This window comes from Dendrobates tinctorius, unplaced genomic scaffold (assembly GCF_039654945.1).
Source record: "Dendrobates tinctorius isolate UK_male_01 unplaced genomic scaffold, ASM3965494v1 ptg000079l, whole genome shotgun sequence".
Taxonomy (NCBI): Eukaryota; Metazoa; Chordata; class Amphibia; order Anura; family Dendrobatidae; genus Dendrobates; species Dendrobates tinctorius.
The window spans coordinates 28,726,911-28,753,690 of record NW_027361747.1 but is presented as its reverse complement, the minus strand read 5'-3'; the positions used below and the strand labels follow the sequence as shown (position 1 = coordinate 28,753,690).

Below are 26,780 nucleotides of genomic sequence, written 5' to 3'. Positions count from 1 at the left end.
TCGGCACGGTGGGGCCGGTCGCTGATGGATGTCACACACAGCGAGATCGCTGGAGAGATCGCTGATGCGTCACAAAATCAGCGATCTCGCTGTGTGAGATGGGGCCCTTTCATAGAATAGTTTCTCACCAGTTGCCCAACCCTGATTTGATTATTGTGCACTTAGCTGGTAATGATCTTGGAAGAATACACACGCTTGATTTGTTGTTGCAAGTGCGACTCAATTTAAAAGTTGTACTGTCTGTTTCCTTATGCCACTATTGTCTTCTCCGAGATCGTGCCACGCTTGATATGGTCCTCTGCGAATATGCAGTTTCTAGAATCCATTCGCAGAAGATTCAATAAAGCATAAGAACATTTTATGCCGGTGGTGGGTTTTCCCATAGACACATTGACCTAGAAGGTTTTATACCGGGGCTCTATAGGCAAGATGGGGTCGACTTAGATGCTATTGGGTTGGCTGTTTTCAATATGAGTCTGCAAACCGCGATTGAGAAATGGCTGAGGGGTTTGGGGGTGGCCACACCGTATCCAGTGAGTCCAGTTGGGGAAAGGTAGTCGTTTTATATTTTATCCTTGAGTTTATTCGTCTTTTTAAACTGGACTTTGAAAATCTTTGCTGTTTATTAAATAACTTTTTATATAAATTGGATTAATTACATAGCCCTATTAAAAGCCTCTCGGCCATTTCATACCAGCCTTTGTCTCGTGTAGTGGGACCGTTGGAGAGAGAGGTGCCATACGTTTAGTTACCGTGAGAACCGCTCACTTGCGGAAGAGGGAAAGAGTGCTGGACATACACTTGCAGCCTTCCCTGCCTGTTGCTATACACCAGTCCATGTTGGACTCTGGGAGTGCTGCGGTCCTGTTTGTCTCGGCCGCACGTATTTATGGACTAGGGGCTCAGCGGAAGGTACTGGAGACCGACCGCTGCCACCAGAAGACGGACCATCGTTTAAAGGATCCTATCTGTGGACATCTTCCTGGCCGTTGCTGGTGCTATAATCCCTGCGGGATCATCTGTGGAGGAGGAACATAAAGGACACGATAAGTTTGATTATTGGACTGCTACTATTCTGCATTTGTTGTTTTAAACTTGTTAACCCTTGCTCTGTCTGTCACTGCATCCTGCAACCTGCTTACATTAGCAAGAGCAGTTATAAGTTGTCATAGTCCTCTGGAGCTCTGTTTACAGCCTATAAATGCAACTCTTGTAGATGCTGATGGTAAATGTTAATCCCTACACTCAGACTGGGATGGCAAGGGCCAACCATTAACTTTGACTGTGTGGCCCACTGTTCAATAACATGAAAATATTGCATTACTCTCTTAAATTTACCTATGTTGCTATATGATGAACTAGGTGGTTGGTCACGCGAATGAGATGCTGCTTTTGTCTATATATTGAGAAACAGATGTATTGGGCCATCTACTGCTCATGATGGGCAGTTAGTGACTTGTGCCTGCATAGGGGCCTAGGAGGAGATCCACTTGTTCCCCAGTGGGCCAGTCCAAGCTTGTGTAAGGAGGAAGACCGGGCTGTGGGTACCTGTATTAAGCTGGGTCCGGAACTGTCGATGCTGCATCCCATGTTCCCCGGTTGAAGAAATAGGGGACCGGTCAAGTCCCATGACCCGGGAAGAGGGGGCGTAGTTAAGCATAAAACAGAGCTGAAAGCGTGCAAAGCAGGAGTTAGTTTCCCGCGAGCAGAAGCAGATGTGCGGCGCCCTCCGCAGGGTGACCGGCAGCGCAGAGACGAGCCGCGGCAGAGATTAAGCGAGCGCTCCGGACAGTGAGTATGCAGAGCACTGCGTGCCCGGCTAGGCAGAGAGCTGTGCTCGTGCGGAGGAGTGTGCCAGGTGCAGGGTGCTAAGGTGCGTTTCTCTTTACCAATAGACGAGCAGCAGCAGCACAGGTGTTGGACAGAGACGCCCGCGGAGCTCCCTACTTTTGACCGCCTGTTGCTGCCAGAACCTGGACCGTGATTCACTGGATTCACCTAAGAACACCACGCTGGCCGTTGCCGGTACTACAACTCCCATCAGACTGTATTCGGATGAGGACTAGAGAAGACCACGATAAGTGCCATTTACATGTCACTATTGTGTTAACCCTTTGTTTACTCTTCTTGTTACTACCCATTGGCTAATGTTAGCTCCCTTCAAGAAGACCATTGCCACCCTTTTCTTTGTTAGCCAATTAAACAACCTTGTTACACAGCCTTGTTCTGTAATCCCTGCGTTACTGCATTCCCGCACCTGCTTACACTTGCATGCAATGTTCTTCTCAGCCTTCACTCTAGTTCCTGCTGATAATTGGACCTGTCAAAAATTTTTTGCTTTCGATTTCTGTCCAAATATCAAGACCGTTTGGATTTTATAAGAACTGTTCCCTTGAGATTTGAGTTTTACCTTAAGAATTTTTAGCTGGTAACCGAACAGAAGCACTCTGACTAATGAGATTACTGCCGACTCTGTTGCATAACCATTCAGTTTGTTTTAGTTACCGCTTATTCTACCTGGAGCCGTTAGCTACAATGAGCTGTAGACTCCCTGCATGTTTTGTTGGCGAGGTCAAAATCAAAGAGCAGAAAATAAGATTTTCTTCATCTAAAAACCCGGGAGGGTTTCATTGAAAGAAATAGAAGTCAGTTTTAATCCTCTATGCGAGCAATTGGCTAAGAAAACGGTTACCTCTACATTCCTGTATTGTACTGCAAGACGTGCTCCGCACTCCTGCTCACGCAACACTAATCTCTAGATTAAGAGCTGACGACCAGTGAACTGGTTATTGACGTAAAGGTATTTTTCATATTTTGCATATTTCTCTAATGTACTACTTAAGGTTTCCCACTTAAAAGAACTGACCTGTAAAGATGAGATTTGTTGAGGACATGAGGGCTACCTTGATGTACCAGCAGATGGATTTACTAGGGAAATTTGTGTGGAGCCATTTAATTGTCAAGGTTGTATTTTTAACCCGTATTGTGATACCTGATTAAAATTGACCTTATGTAACGCTGACTTGAGGGTCTGTGATGGCTGATTGACTTATAAAGGACTTTCAATATAATACTGTGCATTAGGTTACAAACTTGATACAACCAATTTTCTTAAAGTTGAACGTGGCAAAGGTACATCAGATCACAAAATAAATCCTTCCTAAGCCATCTGACCACTAACAAATAGCATATAGAGCTCCAAAGTGTAATGGGCTCTGAGCCTACTGCCCAGCATCTCCAAGACATGTTCCTTACCATTTCTGGTATGGAACATGTCTTGCAAGTGCTGAACTCCATCCTAGTGATTCTAATAGATATTTTAAAGAACCTGTTAATTGCCAAACTGGAAGACTTACCTTAAAGGCTTACACCCTATGTAAAAGAGCTCTCTGTTTCCTGTCTCACACCTATTAGGTATCCCACACCCTGGATGTGAAGTCTTCTCCTTCTACTCCACAATCTGGTTCTCTTCCCACTTCCTAACACACCACAGTGTAAGTAAAGACTTAAAACAACACATCCCAAACATTACATTTATCACACTTTGTGACACAACTCACCATCTCACTAGCTTATGAAGAAAAATATTCAGGATTGAGAGTCCTCAGTAGTTGATACCTTTTAATGGCTAACTGAAAAGATGGTAACACATTGCAAGCTTTCGAGACTACTCAGGTCTCTTCATCAGGCTAGACTAATACAAAATCTGAAGAGTCACATATTTATGCACAATACAGCCTAGAGAAAATGCAATAGATAAGACAAGTGACGTGAAGCAGAACTATGAATATGGGAGAGGGAGAAACATAAATATAAACATTGGACCAGTTCATAGATAAGGAGTCCGGATGTTTTATGATCCTCTGATTGGGGTCTAGTTCTGTGTTGTGATGCCCCCACACGGTTTTAAAAGGAAATTCCTTAATTGATGTAAAAAGACATAAATCCATGCGACACATTCATTCCAGCACTGAGAGTGTCAGGCTGTGTGCACACGATGCGTTTTGTTAAGCGTTTCCGCAGCGTTTGAGCCGGATCAGACGCTGCAGAAACGCTTAAAAGATGCATCAAATTAATTAGCATGCGTTTTTGGCTTTTTGTGCCAATGCATGCGTTTTTAACCACTCAGGAATCGCTTAGCGGCTAAAAACGCAGCATGCTCATCAATTTCCGCATTGCTGAGCGTTTTTAGCCATCCCCAATGATCCCAGAAATCGCGTGTCAAAAAACGCGTCAAAATCGCGTAAAAAATTGCTCGGAAAAAGACGCGTGATTTCTGGGAAGGGGATCCTTTTCCTGAGCGTTTAAAAACGCTAGCGTGGGCACATAGCCTAAAAGTTCGCTGATCACAGCAGCGTGGATATGAAGTTACTGGTATTGAAAGGTAACTTCAATTCTCAGAGAGAGAGACGAGTTTGGGAGTACAAATTTATGACGACCTTTGACACTCTCAGTGCTGGAATGAATGTGTCGCATGGATTTATGTCTTTTTACATCAATTAAGGAATTTCCTTTTAAAACCGTGTGGGGGCATCACAACACAGAACTAGACCCCAATCAGAGGACCATAAAACATCCGGACTCCTTATCTATGAACTGGTCCAATGTTTATATTTATGTTTCTCCCTCTCCCATATTGATAGTTCTGCTTCACGTCACTTGTCTTATCTATTGCATTTTTTTTTGGCTGTATTGTGCATAAATATGTGACTTCAGATTTTGTATTAGTCTAGCCTGATGAAGAGACCTGAGTAGTTTCGAAAGCTTGCAATGTGTTACCATCTTTTCAGTTAGCCATTAAAAGGTATCAACTACTGAGGACTCTCAATCCTGAATATTTTTCTATCTACTGGCTAACACGGTACAAAGATATACATCTTTCCTGTAGCTTATGAAGAGAATTTCATGGAATCTGATGGAGATAACATGACTGTGCTATTACTACTAGATGTTATGAGCCCTCTTGATTTTTGACTAGTTGATAATGTAAGTCAAATTTTTGTGTCTAGGTCTGTTAATGTAACATTCAAGTGAATAGCTGTACCAGATACAGATGCATTGACATTAGCATGGCTGTATCAGGTACTGGTGATGATTGGTACGTCTGTAGGGCATGCATATTATTTAAGGAGACTTCACTTGAATGTACATTAGTTTAAAAAAAATTCAAATGTCTACGTCAGAGGCTCCATAGATGGAGTTCTCACATCTACATTGATAGTTTTCAGAAAGTTGTGCCTTATCCCTAATCAGAGGCAGCAGACAAACTCTATAGGAGTTAGAGCATGAAGTGTTCTTCAGTTCACCTCCGTAAGTCTTAGGCTATTTCCACACGTGCAGATTTTTCGCTGTATTGTCCGTGGGAATTCCGCAACTCCCTGCCGCGGGAAATACTCTAGAACGCCGCATTTGTAATTTCCGCGTATTTCCCGCGTTCTAACTAGCATTTTGCAAGCTTAATTAGCTTGCAGAATGCTAGCATTTTCCAAGCGATCTGTAGCATCGCTTGGAAAACTGATTGACAGGTTGGTCAACCTTTTACTATGAGGCTGCCTATGCAGCAAGAGTTTTCAGAAGTCTCCTAATCAGCAGACAGGATAAGCGAAGACTGGTAATGCTGCTGTACACAGCTGATGACACGGGATCCTCTATTCACAAAAGGTGATATCACAGTTCTCCCCTTTGCAATATGCTTTAACATAAAACCTTTACTTAACAATAGGTAATTTTCTGATGCAGGCACAAATAGTAAAAAATAATGTAATATTGAGATTTTTTTTTTTTGGTAGGGACTTTAAAAGTACAGGTCTCCATCAATAGTCTCTATAGGAAAGGTTGAGAACCCTGAATTCTACTTGAAGCTGCTAATTCAATTGTGCTTTGTTGTATAAATTCATCTATCTTAGATCATCTTCCAAGAATGTGGTTATCCTTCCATTATCTGAAAGAATGTGCGGTTTTTCTCTTGCAGGGACGAGCACGGTACAATCTCATGACAAGGGCACCCTTCATACCCTTGACAGTTAGATGTGGGAGTGTTGTGTCTGAATATCGTTGGAAGTATGTTTGTTTTCCTTAACACAATGTAGTCCTTAAATTACCGCACATGGTGCTAGTTACGCTGGGGTTTTGTCTAGGCTGCAGATGACTTAAGCAGTTCATTACTTTGCACACTACCTCAGTACTTTGTTCCACACACCATGGGGACTATTCGTCAAACCATTTGTGCCAATATTCTGGCTTTAAAAGGTGTGAAATGCAACTTGTAGTTGTGCAACAGTTCTGTGACTTTTGACATTTTTATCCTAGTCCCTGTCTGCTTTGCCAACTTCTTGAAAAATGTGGGCAGAGTTTCGCAAAATGAGATGATGGCCAATCATGGCCTACAGATTCTTCAGAATGTATATAAGAAAAGTGGCACAAGTTGTGACAAATGTACTTGAGTCTCTTGAGTACACTTCTTATGGTGGCGCAGAATAACTGAAAGCAGTGCCAAATACTTTAAGAGGTGCACACCAGTAAAAGGGATGTTCTACAGTTTTATAGCTCTCCCCTGTTCATGGGATAGGGGGCAACTTTCTGATAGGTTTCTGACTCCCAGTGATTTCCAGCCGTGGGGGCTGTATAGAGCCCAGGCTGAATGGAGTGGTGGTTGATCATGCACCCTGTCTGCTCAATTCATTTAAATTGGAGTACCGAAGATCAGCCAAGGGCTGCACTCAGAGATATCTGGCGCCCCAATTAAGAATGAATGGATCGGTAGAGCACATGAACGACCTTTGATGCATTCATCCAGGGAACTTGAGAGCCCTGTTTCTCGGACCCTTTTAATCCCACAGTAGTAGGTTTCCTAGCTATCAAAACGTTATCCCCCTATCTCATTACCCCTTTAATGAACTTGCCACTTCTTAATCCAGCTGACTCTTCCTCAAGACCAGCATACAGAACGCCAGTGTTGGTGAACTGGAGTCAATGAGTTTAAAACAAAGATTTCCTTTTTGGTTAACAAATTTCTTGCCAAAGGCACCTTCCATTAGAGGGATGAGCCCACATTCATCACTGAAACCTATCCGCAAGTGACTCCCTTGTATGAATGGAGCAATAGGGCACATTCACTGACTTCTAACAATGGACTTGGGGCCTTTATTGTAGACCCCCTAGTGATCATACTTTTTTCTATGAAATATGTTTAGTTAGGTCACCCTTTTAAAGGTGGCTTTTTATACCACCATATATACAACTTATATAATGCTGATACCTGTAATAGTCTCAACTTCAAATGTACTAAAAATTCTATAGTAAAATAATTTGTGACTGCGATAGTGACAAGAACTGCAACTCCATTGGAACATCCTGTATCACGTGGTGCTCTTCCTTCAAGATCAAGAATTATTCAAACATTGGATTGTCCCTAAATCCTATGTATTAATGTTCTATGGACCTTCATGCCTCTTAAGGTGAATAACGGTCAGTCACTGATGGCAATAGACAAACGCCAATTTTCATAGCCTCACAGGTGCCACGAGGGTCCAGCACTGCCATTAATGGGCACACTTGTAAACGGTCTTATCGCGCTGGTTGGTGCAACATTAGTCACCGAGATCTGTTATCGGCCACTTGACATTTTGAGAGTATTCTTGCCTGTGGTTTGGGTAAAGGACTTGTAATCAGAGAAGCTCTTTGATATGTTCCTGTTAGTTTTAAACAAAAATGTCATCTTTGTGTTTTACCTGATCATTAAATCCTTGAAATATGCTGAAATGTGAGCTGTACTTTGAGCATACTTTACATCTCTAGTAGAGAGAACTTAAACTTTGTAATCTTGACAGGGAAATTCCTTCTCCATTTATCATCCACGTTTTCATCTCGCACCGCCTCCTGAACTTATCATTTCACAATAGGTAAACATATAACATCTCAAATCAATTTTTTTTAGATTAAATTGACAGCTAGCTTACTGTGATCTTAGGATACACAGGCAATTTATATTCTGAGATGGGAATTCCTTTACCTCCCCCAAGAGCTAGATTCACAGATACACAGCTCAGTACTGCGGTTTAATTTCTCCTATGCTTCTGTGTGCGCTGAAAAAGGAAGAAAATTTGTTAAATTATAAAACAAATAAAATGTTGAAATGCAAAGAAGGAATAAAGAGAAGGAATCCCTCCATCTGCTGTGCTTCGTATGGGAAACATAACAGATGGTCTCAACTCAAAGTAGATGGAAAATTAAAGAAGCCTTCCATGAACTTTTTTTAAAGTCTGTTTGTAGTCTCAGTGTGGACATGTTTAGGGTCAAAATAGCTAATTGGAGGGCATCCTTAAGGTGGTCATCCAGCAGAGTGGTGAAAATGTTAGGTAGAAGTCATAGTACAGCCAAGTAACCAAATGTGGTGGTGGTCTTCTTGTACACACAGGAGAGCTTACTCTGAAAAGGTACAATCTTATAGGAGATTGCAAGTTATTAAAGGCTAATTGTAAGATCACATTTTAAAATGTTTTTATATTAGTTTCTGAAAACTTGGCTGCCTACTATTAGATGCAGGAGGCAGTACTTTTCTCTTCCTGGGGATGTCTGGTATAACAGTTCTGTCCCATTCAGTTGAATGTTGTTGATGATGATCTACAATGCCAGACATAACCCGTGCTGTAAAGTAGAGATATTTCTGGAAGGAAGTAACCAGTTTTTAAAAATATACCTTTTTTACCACACGTTGGGTATAAAATACATTAACTCAATCATCCTCATTAACAATTGTTTTCTAACCTTTCAGAAATGGCTTTTTGTCAAAGTGTGCAATGTTAAAAATATATATTGTCTTTTCGCAGCCATTTTCTACAAGGATAACCACGCCAAGCAAGAATCTACATAAGGAGCTCTTGTCATGTCTAAAGAGCACAACTGCCCAAGTCACCACGGCCAAAGCAAGACTCCACTCCACTGAGCTCAGACGAGGAAGTCTAACGAGAACTGTGGTCAGAGTGTCCTCTCCTCCTAGGGGAAACCAGCAGCCAAGTGGCGGTAAGAGCCTTGGTGAGTGATTATGGCGTCATTCATTTAGCGATTTGCAGTGCGATCTAAGAGTCTGTGAGCCCAATATAACTGTTCAAACCAAGCAGATTGTCTCTTCAGAGACGAATAGGACTAGAACTCTAGTGCCACCTATTGGAAGTAGCAATCCTAAAAGTCAGTGTTGACCCTTCAACGAGCCTTGTCACATGACTTAGGATAAAAGCCAAAACAGAATCTCAATTTGTTTAGCTTTTATCTTAAGTCATGTGACAAGGCTCGTTAAAGGGCCGACATTGACTTTTAGGATTGCTACTTCCAATAGGTGGCTCTAGAGTTCTAGTCCTCTTCCTCTCTGAAGAGACAATTTGCATGTGTCCCAGAGGAGCATTGCGGCTTTGTCTTCTCATCTCGGCGTGCTTTTAACGAACCTGTCGGCAGTTTCGGCCAATATAACATATAGCCGCTGCCTTTCAGGGCTTATACACAGCATTCTATAATGCTGTAATAAGCCCCAAAACCAACCTGAAAGATAAGAAAATTAAGTTTTATTCTACTTACCCAGGGGGGGCGGTCCAGTCCGGTCCCATGTGTGGTCTGGGTCCGGCGCCTCCCATTTTCATGTGATGTCGCTCTCCTGTTGCTTCATCGCTCCCTGGCATCGCGCTCCTGCGCAAGTGTACTTCTCTGCCCTGTTGAGGGCAGACCAAAGTACTGCAGTGCGTGAGCGTTGGGAAAGGTCAGGGAGGCCCAGTGCCTGCGCACTGCAGTACTTTGAGGGCAGAGAAGTATGCCTGCGCAGAGCGCGATGCTGGGGAGCGATGAAGCAAGCCGAAGAGCAGCATCACAAGAAGATAGGAGGCGCCGGATCTGTGACACCCATTGGACCGGAAAGCCCCCCGGGTGAGTATAATAAAACTTTTCTTATCTTTCAGGTCGGACCAGGGGCTTATCTACAGCATTATAGAATTCTGAATGCTGTAGATAAGTCATGAAAGGTAGCGACTGCATCTTATATCGTCCAAAATTGCTGACAGGTTCCCTCTAACATGTCCTTATCCACAAGGAGAAACAATACTTCATGGATCCCAAACCAAGCAGAAGCGTTCTGCATACCCCTGGCGTGGCTGAGCAGTTCAGTGCCCATTCTTACTCATTACTTTTCATCTGTCTTTTTTTCTTGAGTGACAGCTATGGCTTTACAGGAGCCAACAGACTCGCTTTGCGGGTTATTTCACGCTGCTCTACAGTGTGTGTTGGTGAGTGTTCCCCATTGGAAACCTCTGATGTATAAGTTTACTGGATGTGACTAAATCACTCATAAGCTCATAATGTATGTGTAGAAAAGATGCCTGTGACCAGCACGTATGCAGCATAATGATGAAACAACCACTCCTACCATTCAAGGTGAGGGTGGTCACCTAGTTTTATACATACACACGGGTAAGGCTTGTATAGGGCGCCAATCACACAGGAAAGTGTGTGGGTTCAGTGTCTGACTTACAGCCCATCAGTGCATTAATAGTCTGATGTTGGTAAATATGGCTGCCTTTTTTCTGTGATGTTAAAGTAGATGCACAGAAATGTTATAAAAAAAAAAAAGTGTATACGTACAGTGTGTGTGTATAGATAGAGATGGAGATACTGTATATAGATATATATATTATGCAATTGCATATACTTGCGCACACATACAATCCCTTTTATAAACTTTCCTAGCAAAGATATACACCAACATACACAACTAACTGGCTCGTTGAGTTTCTTGACGTATCGCCTTTGGTAGGATGGTCAGTGCCAGTCTTTGATTTCCTGTGTCCATGGCCTGTAGTTGATTCTAATGATCACTGCAGTCAGCTGTGTCCTCAGCATTGTCGTACGTGTGCTAGAATCACTGTTGGGGCCAGTGATTGGCTGCAGTGGTTATGTGGCTGTATAAGAAATAAATTGATAGACACCACTAGGACATCAGGGAACATAATGGAAGAGTGGTGATTTTGCTTCTTAATTTACATCATCTATTATAACTTCATAAAATTGTTGCTAACTCTTCTAATGAGTTTTCCAGTTGACTTCTTCTCTTAACTTTCTCCGGTATGTGTTTAGTTTGGCCCTGTAATGTCTGGTATACTACATGAACAGACATGTTGAATGATGGAACAACAGTTTTATGCATTTGATTATTTCGGTTGATCTAGGGAGAGGTGCCAGACAGATGCCTCAGAAGTTGGCGTTTTGAAATATTAGTAATGGGTGTTTAGGGCTTATGTAACCAGAAAGGTTTAGGCTTGTTCATCTGAACCACGGAATGTCACAATGGAATTGTGTGTAAGCTAAATTCTATCTGATTCTGGCTAAAAACATGCTGAAAATGTTCAAGTGATACTAGACACTGGTTTTAGACTATAATTCAGAAAAGGAGCAGTTTCCCCATTAGATTTTTGTAGGAGGTTTTCATTTTTTGCCTACTCACCAATTGTTAACCACTGGGAAATTCAACAAAAATTGAGTTTGGGGCCATTATGGCTGCATACTTTATCAGATCTCAATCAACTGCTGCGCTTAAAAGAGGCTTTTACTCTAAACTTCATACATAAGCCATACTCATGATCTTCTGAGTGTTGTGTCAAGACTATCGCCAATATAGATTAAATATTTTGATCTTGGAGATCGTAATACAATTCTTTAGTGGAATATTGTGTGTGCTTTAAGCATTTCCTATGTTGCCAGAGTCCCCCTCCAAAATTCTGACTTAAAATCCTTATTAATCTTTATAATGGTTTATTGATAATTTCATCACGAAGAGTCTCTGGAAACTTTACTGAGCTTGTGTGTCCACGGATATAGTTAGCGTATTTGCCAATAAATGTGAAGGTTCTAATACCTAATGTACTGGAAATGAAGGGTAAAAACCCATTAACCTCTAAATAAACAGATGTGTCTTAAAGGGGTTTTCCACTACTGAGTCCCTGTTTCTCCTCAATAGAATAACACTTGTACTCCCCTCCGGTGCTGATCCAGCGGTGTCAGACTGGCTCTCCCGGGGCTCGAGTGACATTGTCATGCGATCCTTGCTGCCAATCATCACTGGCTTCACTCTCTCTTCCTACGGATGTAATTGACACCTGGAGGCTGCTCTCACTTCATTCAGACAAATCAAGACATCTGAAGGGGAAGCAAAGCCAGCACAGATTGGCCACAGTGATCATGTGACAGCAGTGTCACGCAAGCTGTGGGACAGCCAGTGCTGACACCACTGGAACAGCATCGGCGCTAGAGGTGAATAGAATTATTTTATGGGGGGAAACATAAAATTTTTGAACAGCTCTCCACCCTCCTGTTAAGATCACACCTCACCACTTGCGCGCTTGACCAGCTCCCATCCCACCTCATTCCTAACTTTGCCACAGTCTTCATCCCAACTCTTACACACCTCTTCAACCTTTCACTTAAAATGGTGTCTTTACCTCATCCTTCAAACATGCCTCAATCACACCCATCCTCAAAAAGCCCTCCCTCGACCCATCCTCTGTGTTTAACTATCGCCCAATTTCTCTTCTCCCTTACGCCTCAAAATTACTGGAACAGCATGTATATCTTGAACTATCCTCCCACCTCTACTACTGTTCCCTCTTTGACCGGTTACAATCTGGCTTCGGACTGCATCACTCAACTGAAACTGCCCTAACTAAAGTCACTAAGGACCTACTAACCGCCAAGAGCAAGTGACACTACTCTGTTCTTCTCCTGGATCTGTCTTCTGCCTTTGACACCGTGGACTATTCCCTGCTTCTACAGATTCTCTCATCTCTTGGCATCACAGACTTGGCCCTATCCTGGATCTCATCATACCTAACAGACTGAACATTGTGTCTCCTTCTCACACACCACCTCCTCACCTCGCCCCCCTGTCTGTCGGTGTTCCGCAAGGCTCAGTCCTCGGACCCCTACTCTTCTCCTTCTACACCTTCGGCCTGGGATAGCTCATAGAATCCCACGGTTTGCAGTATCACCTCTTTGCCGATGACACGCAGATCTACCTATCTGGACCTGACCTCACCTCCTTACTGACAAAAATCCAACAATGTCTGTCTGCTATCTCAGCCTTCTTCTCGCTTTCTCAAACTGAACATGGACAAAACAGAATTAATCTTCCCCCATCTCACTCTACCCCTCCACCAGACCTATCCATCAATGTCAATGGCTGCTCGCTTTCCCAAGTCCTGCACGCTCGGTGCCTTGGGGTGATCCTCGACTCTGCCCTCTCTATCAAACAACAACATATCCAAGCCCTTGCCTTCTCCTGCTGCTTAAAACTCAAAAATATTTCCCAGATCCGCGCATTCCTCAACCATGAAACCACAAAAACACTAGTGCACGCCCTTATCTCCTGCCTCGACTACTGCAACCTCCTACTCTCTGGCCTCCCCTCTAGCACTCTGTCACCGCTCCAGTCCATCCTACACTCTGCTGCCCGACTAATCCACCTGTCTCCCTGCTATTCCCCAGCCTCCCCCCTATGCCAGGTAATTCACTGGCTTCCTATTGCCCATAGGCTCCAGTTCAAAACCCTACCCATGACATACATAGCCATCCACAACCTGTCTCCTCCATGCATCTGTGACATGGTTTCCCGTTACCTACCCGCACGCAACCTTCAATCCTCTCAAGATCTCCTTCTCTACTCTCTCCCCCCCCCCCCCCCCCTCACCTCTTCTTCCCACGACCGCATACAAGACTTCTACCGTGCTTCCCCCATACTCTGGAACTCTCTGCCGCAACACATCAGACTCACCAACAACGGAAACCTTCAAGAAGAACCTGAAGACCCACCTGTTCCGACAAGCCTGCAGTGATCCTCAGTCTACTGAACCACCACACAACCAGCTTTACCCTCTCCTAGTGTATCCTCAAACATCCCTGTAGACTGTGAGTGAGCCCTCGCGGACAGGGTCCTTTCTCCTTCTGTACTTGTGTGTCCCTTGTCTTACACGTTTATTGTACTTGTCTATATTTCCCTTTTTTCATATGTAAAGCGCCATGGAATAAATGGCGCTATATAAATGTAGAATAATAGCCACAGCACATTGGATGCTTCAACAAAAGACAAGATTGGGGTTTGACTATTGCGGCTATGTACATGTGTTGGATCCTGGAAATGGAAGTTGCCGGTGTTTAGAAATAAATAAAGCCGCAGTTGCCAGTGTGAAAATGGCAAGATTTTTTTTTTGTTTTTTTTTAATCTGATAACCCGTTTCCTTTTAAGAAAGTTGAATTCTGTAGTTATTAAAAAAACAACAAAGTAGACATTCTTCCCTTCTGACTATCTGTGCTACGTCTAGTAGATCATGGTCCTTCCCATAGTTTTAGCTGTAAGAATTTGTCAGGCCTCTGGATGTTCACCCATTGGCCCTTCTTCCATTTTGTCCAGATATACAGTGGGGAATTAAGTATTTAGTCAGCCACTAATTGTGCAAGTTCTCCCACTTAAAAAGTTGAGAGAGGCCTGTAATTGACATCATAGGTAGACCACAACTATGAGAGACAAAATGAGAAAACAAATCCAGAAAATCACTCAGATGTTACTGAAACACGTGCTCGCTCTATCTGAGACTTTCACATGACATCTACCCATTAAAGTTATGGTGCTATGCACGTCAGTTCTTCTTTTTTGTTTTGTAAAAAAACACAGTAAAATGTCCTCTCTTTAATCAGAGTCATGGATAAAAATTACCCATACAAGTTTATGGGTGCGTGTGAAGACCTCTGACAGCACATGGATAGCATGTTTACTGTCCATGACTAACGTTGTAGTGTATAGGAGACACTTGTAATTGTTTTATTTCATATATCATAAATATATTTGTGATGAAACACCAATTAAATAATGATCCAAAACACTAATGTTATGTTCATACGTAAGAAACATCATGATGTGTGAATGGAGCGTTAGTGAGAGTTGGAATTTGTATCTCCAATTATTAGGGACCTGCTTTAAAAACTTAAATCTCAATTCATCACCACTTTCATGCTATAAAACTGAAGTAAAAAGCTTTGAAAGGAGTCAGAACGATGCAATAATGTCCTTGAGCGGTACAAAAATGTTACTAAGTGCTCGCAGCATGGGCATCATCTAAATACCGGAGTAACGTAAATGAAGTGTTTGACATCTGTCATTGTACATGCGCTTAGGAAATGTATTCACAGAAAGAATGTCAGTAAATATGATTACAAAATGTTATTCTGTCTATTCAGCCAATAATGGTGATTGAGGCATCACTTAAAAGGCTACTGATACCTCCTACCTTGAGGCAAAGCGATGTTTAGGTTTCTAGTTGCAGACTCCATTTCTTCATATTCCTTTCACAACCTCTTCTCCAGCGTTTTCTCGTTTGTCCTTCTCAGTAATACATAACAGATGTCAGCTCTAAGTCTCCGACTCATGAAGACTTGAGTTTTTATGCCAATCTGAACAGCAAGATAAGCCACTTGATGAATTTTGCTTATCTTTTAGCTGCCATTCACCACCACAAGAAATGTACGTCATTCAGGGACTCGTTTGTCGTAATTTACGCCACTGATGTGATGTAAATTGTGATGAATTAGACAGACGCACTGTGAACACTGTCCGACCGACTTGTTCACATTTGTGCATGTCACATGTGTTTTTAATACATGTGTGATGTGATCTACCGAAACAGAAGACCACAATACGTTCATTCCCCACCACAATGATCTGCTCTGAGCAAACTGTGCCAGATTGCTGATCTATATCAGAAGCATCAGAACAGCCGGCTATATGAAGGAGTTCAGGCTCCAGAACCGCAAAATGGTTGGACATTTTTAATGAATACTATTTAGAAAGTTGTTTCATTTTATATTTAGGAAGCAAATTGCCAACATCAATGTAAAGGTTTCCACATTGTTTTGGAGTGCCTTTTGAGTCTATAAATTAAGAAAAACAAACTGACTCCAGAATATTAAAAATTAGATAGTTTTGTTTTGGATGTGTTATCTTTTGTGTCAACTTTAATTTAAAAATACATAAAAGTTGACGAAAAACTTTAAATTCACAGCTTGAATATTTGTGCAGATTTGGGCATACTTGGCATCCTTAAAATATACAATGCTGTACGGGATGACTCTGGGGACTTTCTGCTTTCATACAGGACATGACCTATTCCATTTTAGTTGGCGACGTTTCACACACCAGATTTATCAAAAGGGCACATTGGTTATTAGTGTATTGATCCGTAGGAGTTGTACATGAGTGGAAAATGATTGCATCCATGATCCTCTCCATATACTTTCTTGGACATATAGGGCCTTTTTATTGGCATTACAATGCCTCTTTGGAATATTCTCTGCTTGTTTAGTGGCCGGCTTTACCCTGTGAGAATTATGGTTCTGTGCACTTCCTCAGGGATTGCAGCTTTCTTGTCTCTTTGCTCTTACATTGGAATAGTTTGCCCCTCTGATAGCTGAATATTTGAGGAGACGTTATTGAATGTAATATAAACTGAAATTGCAAGGAGATGAAAGATGGCTTATGATAATAATAATAATCTTTATTTTATATAGCGCTAACATATTCCGCAGCGCTTTACATTTTGCACACATCATCATCACTGTCCCCGATGGGGCTCACAATCTAAATTCCCTATTAGTATGTCTTTAGAATGTGGGAGGAAACCGGAGTACCCGGAGGAAACCCACGCAAACACGGGGAGAACATACAAACTCTTTGCAGCAGAATGTGCAATTTAGGGTGCAAATTAATTGTATTATCATATCCGCCATAGTGAAGACCAAAATTGTGCCTTTCTGATGTTCTCCTGTCAATAATACGGTTCTTCCCATTGCCCTATGACCAGACTGAACCTCTAGTGGACAGACAGAAGAGGCCCCTGTGCAAGAACAATATATGGGCTGCTGACAGTCCAAAAGCTTGTAATAATGCACAGTTCATCCTGCTGTAGAGGTAGAAATTGGCTCTTATACTTCTTGGGCTCCTGAGTGGCTGCACAGATTGCACCAATGATATGTCCGCCCCTGCACTGAACCACCAATATTGGGTCATGGTGCTGACACAGGGGTCAGTAAGTCCGTGTTAGCTGCTGTACGGGAGACCGCCATCTTTGGCCAACTTTAGATAATGTACACAGAGGATACAACAATATAGATTTGTTCTTGGGAGCAGCCGATCGTTCTAGTCAGTGGCGCAAACATAGGCCCATTGTGCACGAACAGTACATGGGCTCCTTTTGTGTCTGACAGAAGCTGCTTGCTGCTTTGGAGGTGGTATTGGGCCCTTTATCTTATGGACTCCTGTGTTCAGGTGGCGTCAATGGTATGTCCGTCCTTGGTTCTATGACTTTGAGCTCCACGACCTAGTTTATTGCACCTGCATACTGAGTGTTACAGAAGAGCTGGAGCTTATTGATCTCGAAGAGCGCTGAGTCAGGCCACCAGTGAATTATTCATGGATGCTGGCACAGATTCAGCAGAGTGAATTCTTCTCTGGTTTAGATTTAGAGTCCGTATCCAAAACCACATAAAACACTGGTACCAGCTTTAAATGCACCAATATATACTGTGTATGTGTGTATGTATATGTGTGTGTGTGTGTGTGTATATGTGTGTATACATATATATGTGTGTGTGTATATGTGTGTATATGTGTGTATATATGTGTGTGTGTGTATATGTATATATATATATATATATATATATATATATATATATATATATATATATATATATATATATATATATAAAATCACCAATGGGGGTGCTTACAGCTACATATTGTGACCATGGTTTGAGTCGCATGGCCTAGGTTGTAAGGTCCTGAATGTGGTCAGGCCTGTGTGTTGTAAGGTCCTATGAGTGGACAGACTTCCTGAAGTGCACATGGTGGGACTGTGGACTGGGATGGCCATTGTGTTGGAAGGTCCCACGAGGGGACTGGATTCCTGAAGAGCACAGGGTGAGCTACCTACCTTCTGAGGGTCTGGAACTGTCGGGAGTGTCCTGGTCGCAAGGATGGTGATCCCAGTGAGGCAGTTTCCCTGGGAGAGAGGACTGACGACGAGTCAGCATGTGGATCAGGAGCTCCTGAAAGGTAACTCCAGACAAGGCGGTTATAGTAAGGGTAAAGTATGTGCCAGTGGAACAGACTGTTGGTGCTTATGTTCCGTGGAAGTTATTGAACTGTTAAGTCACCCACGGTAACTGGACGAAGTGAGGTCCAGTGTGTTTAGAGACTGCAATCTAATGTTATGTATCATGGAGTAAAGTTGTGAGAGACATTGGCAAGACGTGCGGTCGCCCACGGTAACTGGACAAAAGTCTGGTGTGTTTAGTGACTGTGAGTCATGAATTATGAAGTGCTATGGACTATGTGTTAAGCCCCCGTTACACACTGCGATATCGCTAGCAATATCGCTGTAAAGTCATCGATTTTGTGACGTTGCAGCGATATTGCTAGCGATATCGCTGCATGTGATACTTACCTCCGACCGGCTCCCCCGCTGGTTATCGCTGATCGCGCGAGAAGCTCCTGGACCGTTGCTTGTCGGCCACTTCCTGCGGCGCTTCCTGTGGCGCCGACGAGCGACGCGTGGAGCCGGGCGGGAGGACGCAGGATCGCCGCGTCTGACAGGTAAGTAGCGATCCCCGTCCCCAACGATGTCACTGGTGAGATCTGCCTGTGTGGCAGCTCACTAGCGACCACCTAGCGATGTACCAGCGATTTTGACCGCGTCATATCGCTGGTCGGGATCGCTGGTGCATCGCTAGGTGTAACGGTACCCTTAGGTCTGTGATATATAACATGGCCTACAGTGGTTTATCAGTGCATAATAAACCACATGGACTGTTTGAGTGAAAAATAAACGTTCCTGTGTGCCTTAATCCCATTGCAAAGTGAGTGCAATTTATAAATATGGAATAACCGATATGAAATTGTATTGTTTTGATACTAATTGCTGAAAATTGTATTCTCTTCACTGCATACTTTAAATATCCTGAATGTGCACTTGTATACTGCTTGAAAAAGACACACAGAGCCGAAATGTCACGCATAATGGGCTATTAAAATAGCTTTTTTTGCACTAAAATGATGGTGTGCTACTTTTTTGATTTTTCTAATATAACGACTGGTGTGTGCCTGTGAAGCTTTGCACCCAACTATTGCTGTTTTTCAGGTGCTGCTCTGTTCAGTATTTTTCTATATACTACATATAATGTCCTGAACTTCTAGACTCCAGCTATCACTGTACGGTATTTGTGACTTTGTTTTTGTAACTTCGTATTTGCAGGTTATACAAGTGCTGCCACCTAGTGATTACTATAAGGAGTTTCTGTTCTACAGAAAGGGACACTGGCATGAATTACACTTGACGCACTCTTACCTTACAAGCTTACCTTACAAGCTCCTCTAGTGCTTAGACAAAGGAGTTATAATGGGGTTTATCGAGCCCTAACATGAAATTGTCCTCTATTCCTGCTGTCTGTATCACATTCTCTGAGAGAGATGGTCAGTGGATGCTCTTCAGCAATTCAACACCTTGATTAGATTGCAACAGTACTGGAGCGACTTCACGGAGTAGTCACCACTTCAGGGGGCCAAGTGGAGACTTTAAATGTCATTGTTCTATAGGGTTGCAAAGGACTGAAATGGCAAGCAAAGCAATTTAATCATCCTCCTGGGATCAAGTGGTGCCTCTTCGTGCTGTTCCATGCTTTGTTGATTGGCTGCAGTGGTTAAGGGAGTTTTATATGTGACGGAACTGCTGCTTCCAATCATTGAGCTCAGTGTCTTGTACATTTGTTAGTTCCATAACTGGTTAATTGAATGCATGTTATGCGTAGTTTTTTTAATGAACTATTAGTGCTGTGATATATTTCCTCCGGCTTCCATTGGAGGTTTCTGAAGCCAGGCCTAAACTGATCACAAGCGACCCTCCATTTAAGGGGGCAGTCATATGGCCATGTAACAACATAAATGACGATTGCATCGCAGTGGACAGAGTAGTCGGCAGCTCTCCTGGCTAGAGTGTGATGGCTGCATAGAACTACATGCTGTTACGCTTGGGTCAGGAGGGCCTCCAAGCATTGTGATTGTCGTCCATGTTATACGGCCATCTGACTGCGTTCTAAGTAGTGTTTTTCTTGGTGAACAACTCCTATTTGTATCTATCAAAGAAATACCTGACCTCTTGTTTTTTTGGATCGTCTGGTAGGATGTCCCCATTACCCATTTGTGTACTCCAGGTCAGCCTTGGCAAGTGACCTGCTGCTAGATAATAACGTAATACCATGCTAAAAGAGGCCTCACATTCTAGTATCTCGTTGCCTCCCATAAATGGAAGGGTTAAATGGATTCCTACTTCAAATAGGCATCAGCTGCTGTAGTGCAGATTATGAGGGGTTCTAATGGGCGAAGGGGTTTTATTGAGGATGGAAGTAGCAACATACGTAAACTATGTTCTTCTCCTTCATTGTTGGGTTGATCTCATTGTTAGTGTGTTTTTAGCATTGCCTCAGCAGAGGTGTGTGATATACATTGGGTGCGTAACGTATTTAGACCCCTTTAAATTTATCACTCTTTGTTTCATTGCAGCCATTTGGTAAATTAAAAAAAAGTTCATTTTTTTCTCATCAATGTACACTCTGCACCCCAAACCTAGAAATTTTTGCAAACATATTAAAGAAAACTTAAATATCACATGGTCATAAGTATTCAGACCCTTTGTTAACTCATATTTAAGTCACATGCTGTCCATTTCCTTGTGATCCTCCTTGAGATGGTAATTCTTCATTGGAGTCCAGCTGTGTTTAATTAAACTGATAGGACTTGATTTGTAAAGGCACACACCTATCTATATAAGACCTCACAGTGCATGTCAGACCAAACGAGAATCATGAGGTCAAAGGAACTGGCCCATGGAGCTCACAGAATTGTGGCAAGGCACAGATCTGGCTAAGGTTACAAAAGAATTCCTGCAGTACTCAAGGCTCCTAAGAGCACAGTGGCCTCCATAATCCTTAAATGGAAAAAGTTTGGGACCACCAGAAGTCTTCCTAGACCTGGCCATCCAGCCAAACTGAGCAATCGTGGGAGAAGAGCCTTGGTGAGAGAGGTAAAGAAGAACCCCAAGATCACTGTGGCTGAGCTCCACAGATGCACTAGGGAGATGGGAGAAAGTTCCACAAAGTCAACTATCACTGCAGCACTCCACCAGTGGGTCTTTTATAGCAGAGTGGCCAATACTCTCATCAGTGCCAAACATATGAAAGCCTGCACAGAGTATGCTAAACACATGAAGGACTCCCAGACTATGAGAAATAAGATTCTCTGGTATGATGACACGAAGATAGAATTTTATGGTGATAATTCTAAGAGGTATGTGTGGAGAAAACCAGGCACTGCTCATCACCTGCCCAATACGATCCCAACAGTGAAACGTGGTAGCCGCATCATGCTATGGGGGTGTTTATCAGCTGCAGGGACAAGACTGGTTGCAATTGAAGAAAACATGAATGTGGCTAAGTACAGAGAGATCCTGGATGAAAACCTCTTCAGGAGTGCTCTGGACCTCAGATTTGTTCGAAGGTTCTCCTTTCAACAAGACTATGACCCTAAGCACACAGCTAAAATAATGTAGCTTCAGAACAACTCTGTGACCATTCTTGACTGGCCCAGCCAGATCCCTGACCTAAACACAATTGAGCATCTCTGGAGAGCCCTGAAAATGGCTGTCCTCCAACGTTTACCATCCAACCAACCTGACGCAACTGGAGAGGATCTGGAAGGAAGAATGGCAGAGGAACCCCAAATCCAGGTGTGAAAAACTTGTTGCATCATTCCATAGAAGACTCATGGCTGTACTAGCTCAAAAGGGTGCTTCTACTCATTACTGAGCAAAGGGTCTGAAAACTTTTGACCATGTGATATTTCAGTTATTATTGTGTGACGAAGTGTCAGCTTACGCTGAGTCGTTCTTCTTAGAAAGAGTGGACGCTCTGGACCGTGGCACCCACCCACCTAGGGCGAGCTGACCTAGTGAGAACCACCCCCTATACAGGGAGTGTCAGGGGCAAGACCAAGGGGGTGAGCCACCACCGCAGCTGGACCAGACGGCCGGCTCAGGGAAACAAGGCAAGACGAGTCATTAAATCAAAGAAACTTCATTAAGGAAGACTTCAGATACAGCAGGTGCAAAACGTGAACACACAGAACATAAAGCAGGGTGCGTGCAAGAGCACGCCGAGGTCCAAGACTTGTGAAACTCTTCAGGGTGCAACAGCAAACGTGAACACACAGTTCATGAAACAGGGTGCGTGCAATGGCACGCCGAGGTCCAGGCATGGAACGTGCAGATGGTACACTGACATTGGACTCTGGACAACAGTCCACGATCAACCAGGGCATCAGGGTCTGTAGCTCAGAGGGTGATCGGCAGGATCCGGACATCCAGTAGTTAGCCAGGGTTCCATGCAAGGAAACGAGAGTTAGTGACATGGGGCGTGTCAACGGACACGCCAGGATCAGGTTCACAGGACAGAGACCTGCGCATGCCGAGGGGCATGCCAGGAACGGGTCAAGGTCACAGGACGGTGGCCTGCGCATGCCAAGGGGCATGCCAGGGAGAGGCACAGAGTACGGTGGCATCGGAAGCCAAATGCTGGCATCGACCGACAAGGTCCAGGTATCTGGCTACGGACATCGGCTCCGGACATCAGGCCGCAGTAATCTAGGTCCGGACCTCTGGCAGCGGTCGGCAGGTTATGGAATCCGGCAGGCAAACTAGAGTACAGAAAGGAGCAAAAGGAGACACAGACTTTGTGCAAGAGTAGCACGAAAAGGCACAGTGCGAGAACCAGCGACAGTGCAAGGGAGCACAGAGACGATGGTACTGACGATGGCAGTTGCAAGCGGGCACGACTAGAGGCGGCACCGCTGCGGGGCCACGCAGCCAGACCACTATAGCACTGGACGGGGCAGGCTGGGGCACACAGGCGAGCACGGCTAGAGGCAGCACGGCTGAGGCACACCAGGTAGGCACAGGCGACCAGGCACGTGCACAGAGGCACGGAGCCACAAGGCAGGGCTAGGCAAAGACACAGGACAGAGACGCGTACAGCCAGTACGACAAAGCCTAGTGCGAAATGTGCAAGAGCGCACGAAACATCAGGGACAATACAAAGAACTAGGCAGAGACCTGCGCATGCAAAGAGCATGCCAGGGACAGGGACAGTCTAGCAGCGGAGAGTAGGCCGAAGCCCAGAGCCGGGCCAAGGAAGGACCTTGGGACTAGACAGAGCACAGAGCGAGGCCTGCACGTGTAGAGACACGCCAGGGGGAGGTTCACAGCGGAGGCCTGCACGTGTAGAGACACGCCAGGGAGAGGTTCACAGCGGAGGCCTGCACTTGTAGAGACACGCCAGGGAGAGGTTCACAGCGGAGGCCTGCACGTGTAGAGACACGCCAGGGAGAGGTTCACAGCGGAGGCCTGCACGTGTAGAGACACGCCAGGGAAAGGTTCAGAGCGGAGGCCTGCACGTGTAGAGACACGCCAGGGAAAGGTTCAGAGCGGAGGCCTGCACGTGTAGAGACACGCCAGGGACAGGTTCAGAGCGGAGGCCTGCACGTGTAGAGACACGCCAGGGGCAGGTTCAGAGCGGAGGCCTGCACGTGTAGAGACACGCCAGGGACAGGTTCAGAGCGGAGGCCTGCACGTGTAGAGACACGCCAGGGACAGGTTCAGAGCGGAGGCCTGCACGTGTAGAGGCACGCCAGGGACAGGTTCAGAGCGGAGGCCTGCACGTGTAGAGACACGCCAGGGACAGGTTCAGAGCGGAGGCCTGCAAATGTAGGGACACGCCAGGGACAGGTTCAGAGCGGAGGCCTGCACGTGTAGGGACACGCCAGGGACAGGTTCAGAGCGGAGGCCTGCACGTGTAGGGACACGCCAGGGACAGGTTCAGAGCGGAGGCCTGCACGTGTAGGGACACGCCAGGGACAGGTTCAGAGCGGAGGCCTGCACGTGTAGGGACATGCCAGGGACAGGTTCAGAGCGGAGGCCTGCACGTGTAGGGACACGCCAGGGACAGAGGCAGGGTACCTGAAGCCACAAAGAAGAGCAACATCCGACACTGCGGAGACACCATCATATGTTTCTCAACGCAGTGATTCTAGAGCACTGCCCCCATCCCTTATGGGAAATATGTAAAACATGCAAAACAGAAGCCGCGGAGACACCATCACGTGTTCCTCAACTCAAGCAATGACCAGCCAGGTCTTTGCCCGGGAAGGAACAACCACGGGAAGGGCAGTCTCCAATGAAGGAAACCACCTATGCCAAAATATGGTATCCATCCACATACAGCTGTTTCGGGGTATTGCCCCTCATCAGTGTGGAGTAGGAAACTGGCTGGTAGGAGCAATGCCTAGTAAAAAGACTATGAAGAGGAGGATGAATGAACTCATGGAGATCAACATTCGACACTGCGGAGACACCATCACATGTTTCTCAACGCAGTGATTCTAGAGCACTGCCCCCATCCCTTATGGGAAATATGTATGTGGATGGATACCATGTTTTGGCATAGGTGGTTTCCTTCATTGGAGACAGCCCTTCCCGTGGTTGTTCCTTCCCGGGCAAAGACCTGGTCATTGCTTGCGTTGAGAAACACGTGATGGTGTCTCCGCGGCGTCTGTTTTGCATGTTTTACATATTTCCCATAAGGGATGGGGGCAGAAACAGTGCCGAAACCTAGACAGGTCACATGATCATAGTTCTAGACATGACGAGATGATTGCCGAACCAGACAGTGCAGGATCTTTAAAAAAGTCACATGATCAGCGTTTCAGACATGACGAGATGATTGCAGAACCAGACAGTGCAGGATCCTAGGAAAGGTCACATGATCAGCGTTTCAGACATGACGAGATGATTGCAGAACCAGACAATGCAGGATCCAGGCAGGAACACATGATCAGGGATTCTAGACATGACGAGAAGATCAAAGAAGGCAGAGCAGAAACGCAGGCATCCTGCAGCTCAGACATGAGGTGAGTGAGCACACTGCTCTAGGGAACATGCAGGATAGCAGACAAGATATGCGCATGCACATCGCTCCAGGAGTTCTTGAGACAAAACAGACATGGCGGACATGACATATTGTTTAATAAATTTGCAAAACTTTCTAAATTTTTTTCTCATTTATCAAATGGCTGCAATGAAAGAGTGAAAAATTTAAAGGGGTCTGAATACTTTTCGTACCCACTGTATGCCATGTAAAATGCAACAATACCCTGTTTATATACCTGACGTAAACTGTTGTTCCTGAACACTGCCCTAATTGTATAGGTCTGTGGCGGCACAGGAGCTGTTCCCGCACCACCACTTCTGGGGGTCAGCTGTATTCTACAACAGACACCCCACTCAGCCCAGATTGCCAAGAACGCTGATTCTAAAAGCTTCACCCCTCACATGCCATAGGCGATGGTAACAGCAGCATGTTATTGGTTGGACTGATGAAGAGGGCACCAACCAATTCACCCGTTAACACTACTAGATGCAGGGCCTCAGAGGATTCCTTCCAGAAGCATAAAATGATCGTAGTTGTCTCCTAAATTAAAAATAAAACAGTAAAAATAATCATTGGAAAGGCAAAAAAATCTCAAATGCTATTTTCTTGGGGAAAATAATGAATGTTTGCCTTTGTATTGGTGTGTGCGCAAGGAGCGGAACTGTACAATGAGACTGTTTTTACAAACCATGTCACTATATTAGTTTTGTTCTTCTCGCCTCCCAATGGATCTAAAGGTCACCTGTATAATAAAATGGTACCAATACGTCCCACAAAAAAAAAAAAAAATACGCACAAGAAAAATGTGGTTTTGTTTTATTGTCCGAAATTCTTTTTATGCAAAAATTACTTCTTAGTTGTATGGCTTAGTAATTGTATAATTTCTTTGTTTAGTATATCTTTTATAAAGGCCTCAAGTTTTCCTTGTATTCAGGCTAACACATGTAGAAGTACTATAGGGAAGACTAAAAGGCGTTCTCATCTACTGCATAGTGGCAGGTGAAGGGTCCAGCCACAGGGTGTCACGCTCCTGCTGTCTGTTCAGGTCCTGCTTTGTGTTTTGTCTTAATTTCAGGTTCAGGCTGCACTGGGCCTGCACTGGCTGAATAGCGGCAGTCAATCTGTAAGACGGATGAAAAAGGACATCCTGGTACAAAATTAAAGGGGTATTCTGGTAAGTAGTAGTGATCTGTCCTGCTCTTAGAATAGTGGCGGTTGAGAATGCGTGCTGCCTGCCGCTCATCCATTCTTTTTATGGAGCTGCTGGAGAAAGTGGAGTTCTGTATTTTCTTAGAAACACCCATAGACTACACATGGCGCGTACTCCAACACCGCTTCATGCAAACTTAGGTCAGAAGACGATGCTACAGTTGGTTTCTTATTCGGGGCTTTAGGTTTAACCACAAAGCAATAATGAAATACAATGCAGCTGGATGCGAAACGTGCGTCTGGGTGAGGAGGGACGATGTGGTCGGTGTTCCTCATTACTACACTGCTACTCTGGTAATATATATTGTGTACATTTTCCTTGATTGCATGCTACTATAGCCTTTACTTTGCCAATCAGTATATGTACTATGTAAGTTCATAACTCTCTCAGTATGTCACTTGACCTGATATATATGTACCATGCTACGCTACCACTTATGTGCTACTGACTTTTTTCAATT

General features: G+C 44.2%; 1 protein-coding gene across 12 annotated transcripts in view; it reads left to right on the top strand.

Annotated features, from left to right (window-relative positions):
* The window catches only part of MTUS1 (microtubule associated scaffold protein 1), a 326,118-nt gene that overhangs the window by 129,576 nt on the left and 169,762 nt on the right, over nucleotides 1-26,780 (top strand). For 6 of the 12 annotated variants that reach the window (XM_073583628.1, XM_073583625.1, XM_073583622.1 and 3 more), the window contains one exon: nucleotides 8,829-9,033. In XM_073583628.1, the coding sequence (XP_073439729.1) occupies nucleotides 8,829-9,033 (205 nt within the window). Of the gene's footprint in view, nucleotides 1-1,895; nucleotides 2,831-3,414; nucleotides 3,495-5,971; nucleotides 6,061-8,828; nucleotides 9,034-26,185; nucleotides 26,285-26,780 lie in introns of those variants that run through there. The other 6 variants (XM_073583629.1, XM_073583626.1, XR_012233777.1 and 3 more) reach the window with 5 other exon arrangements.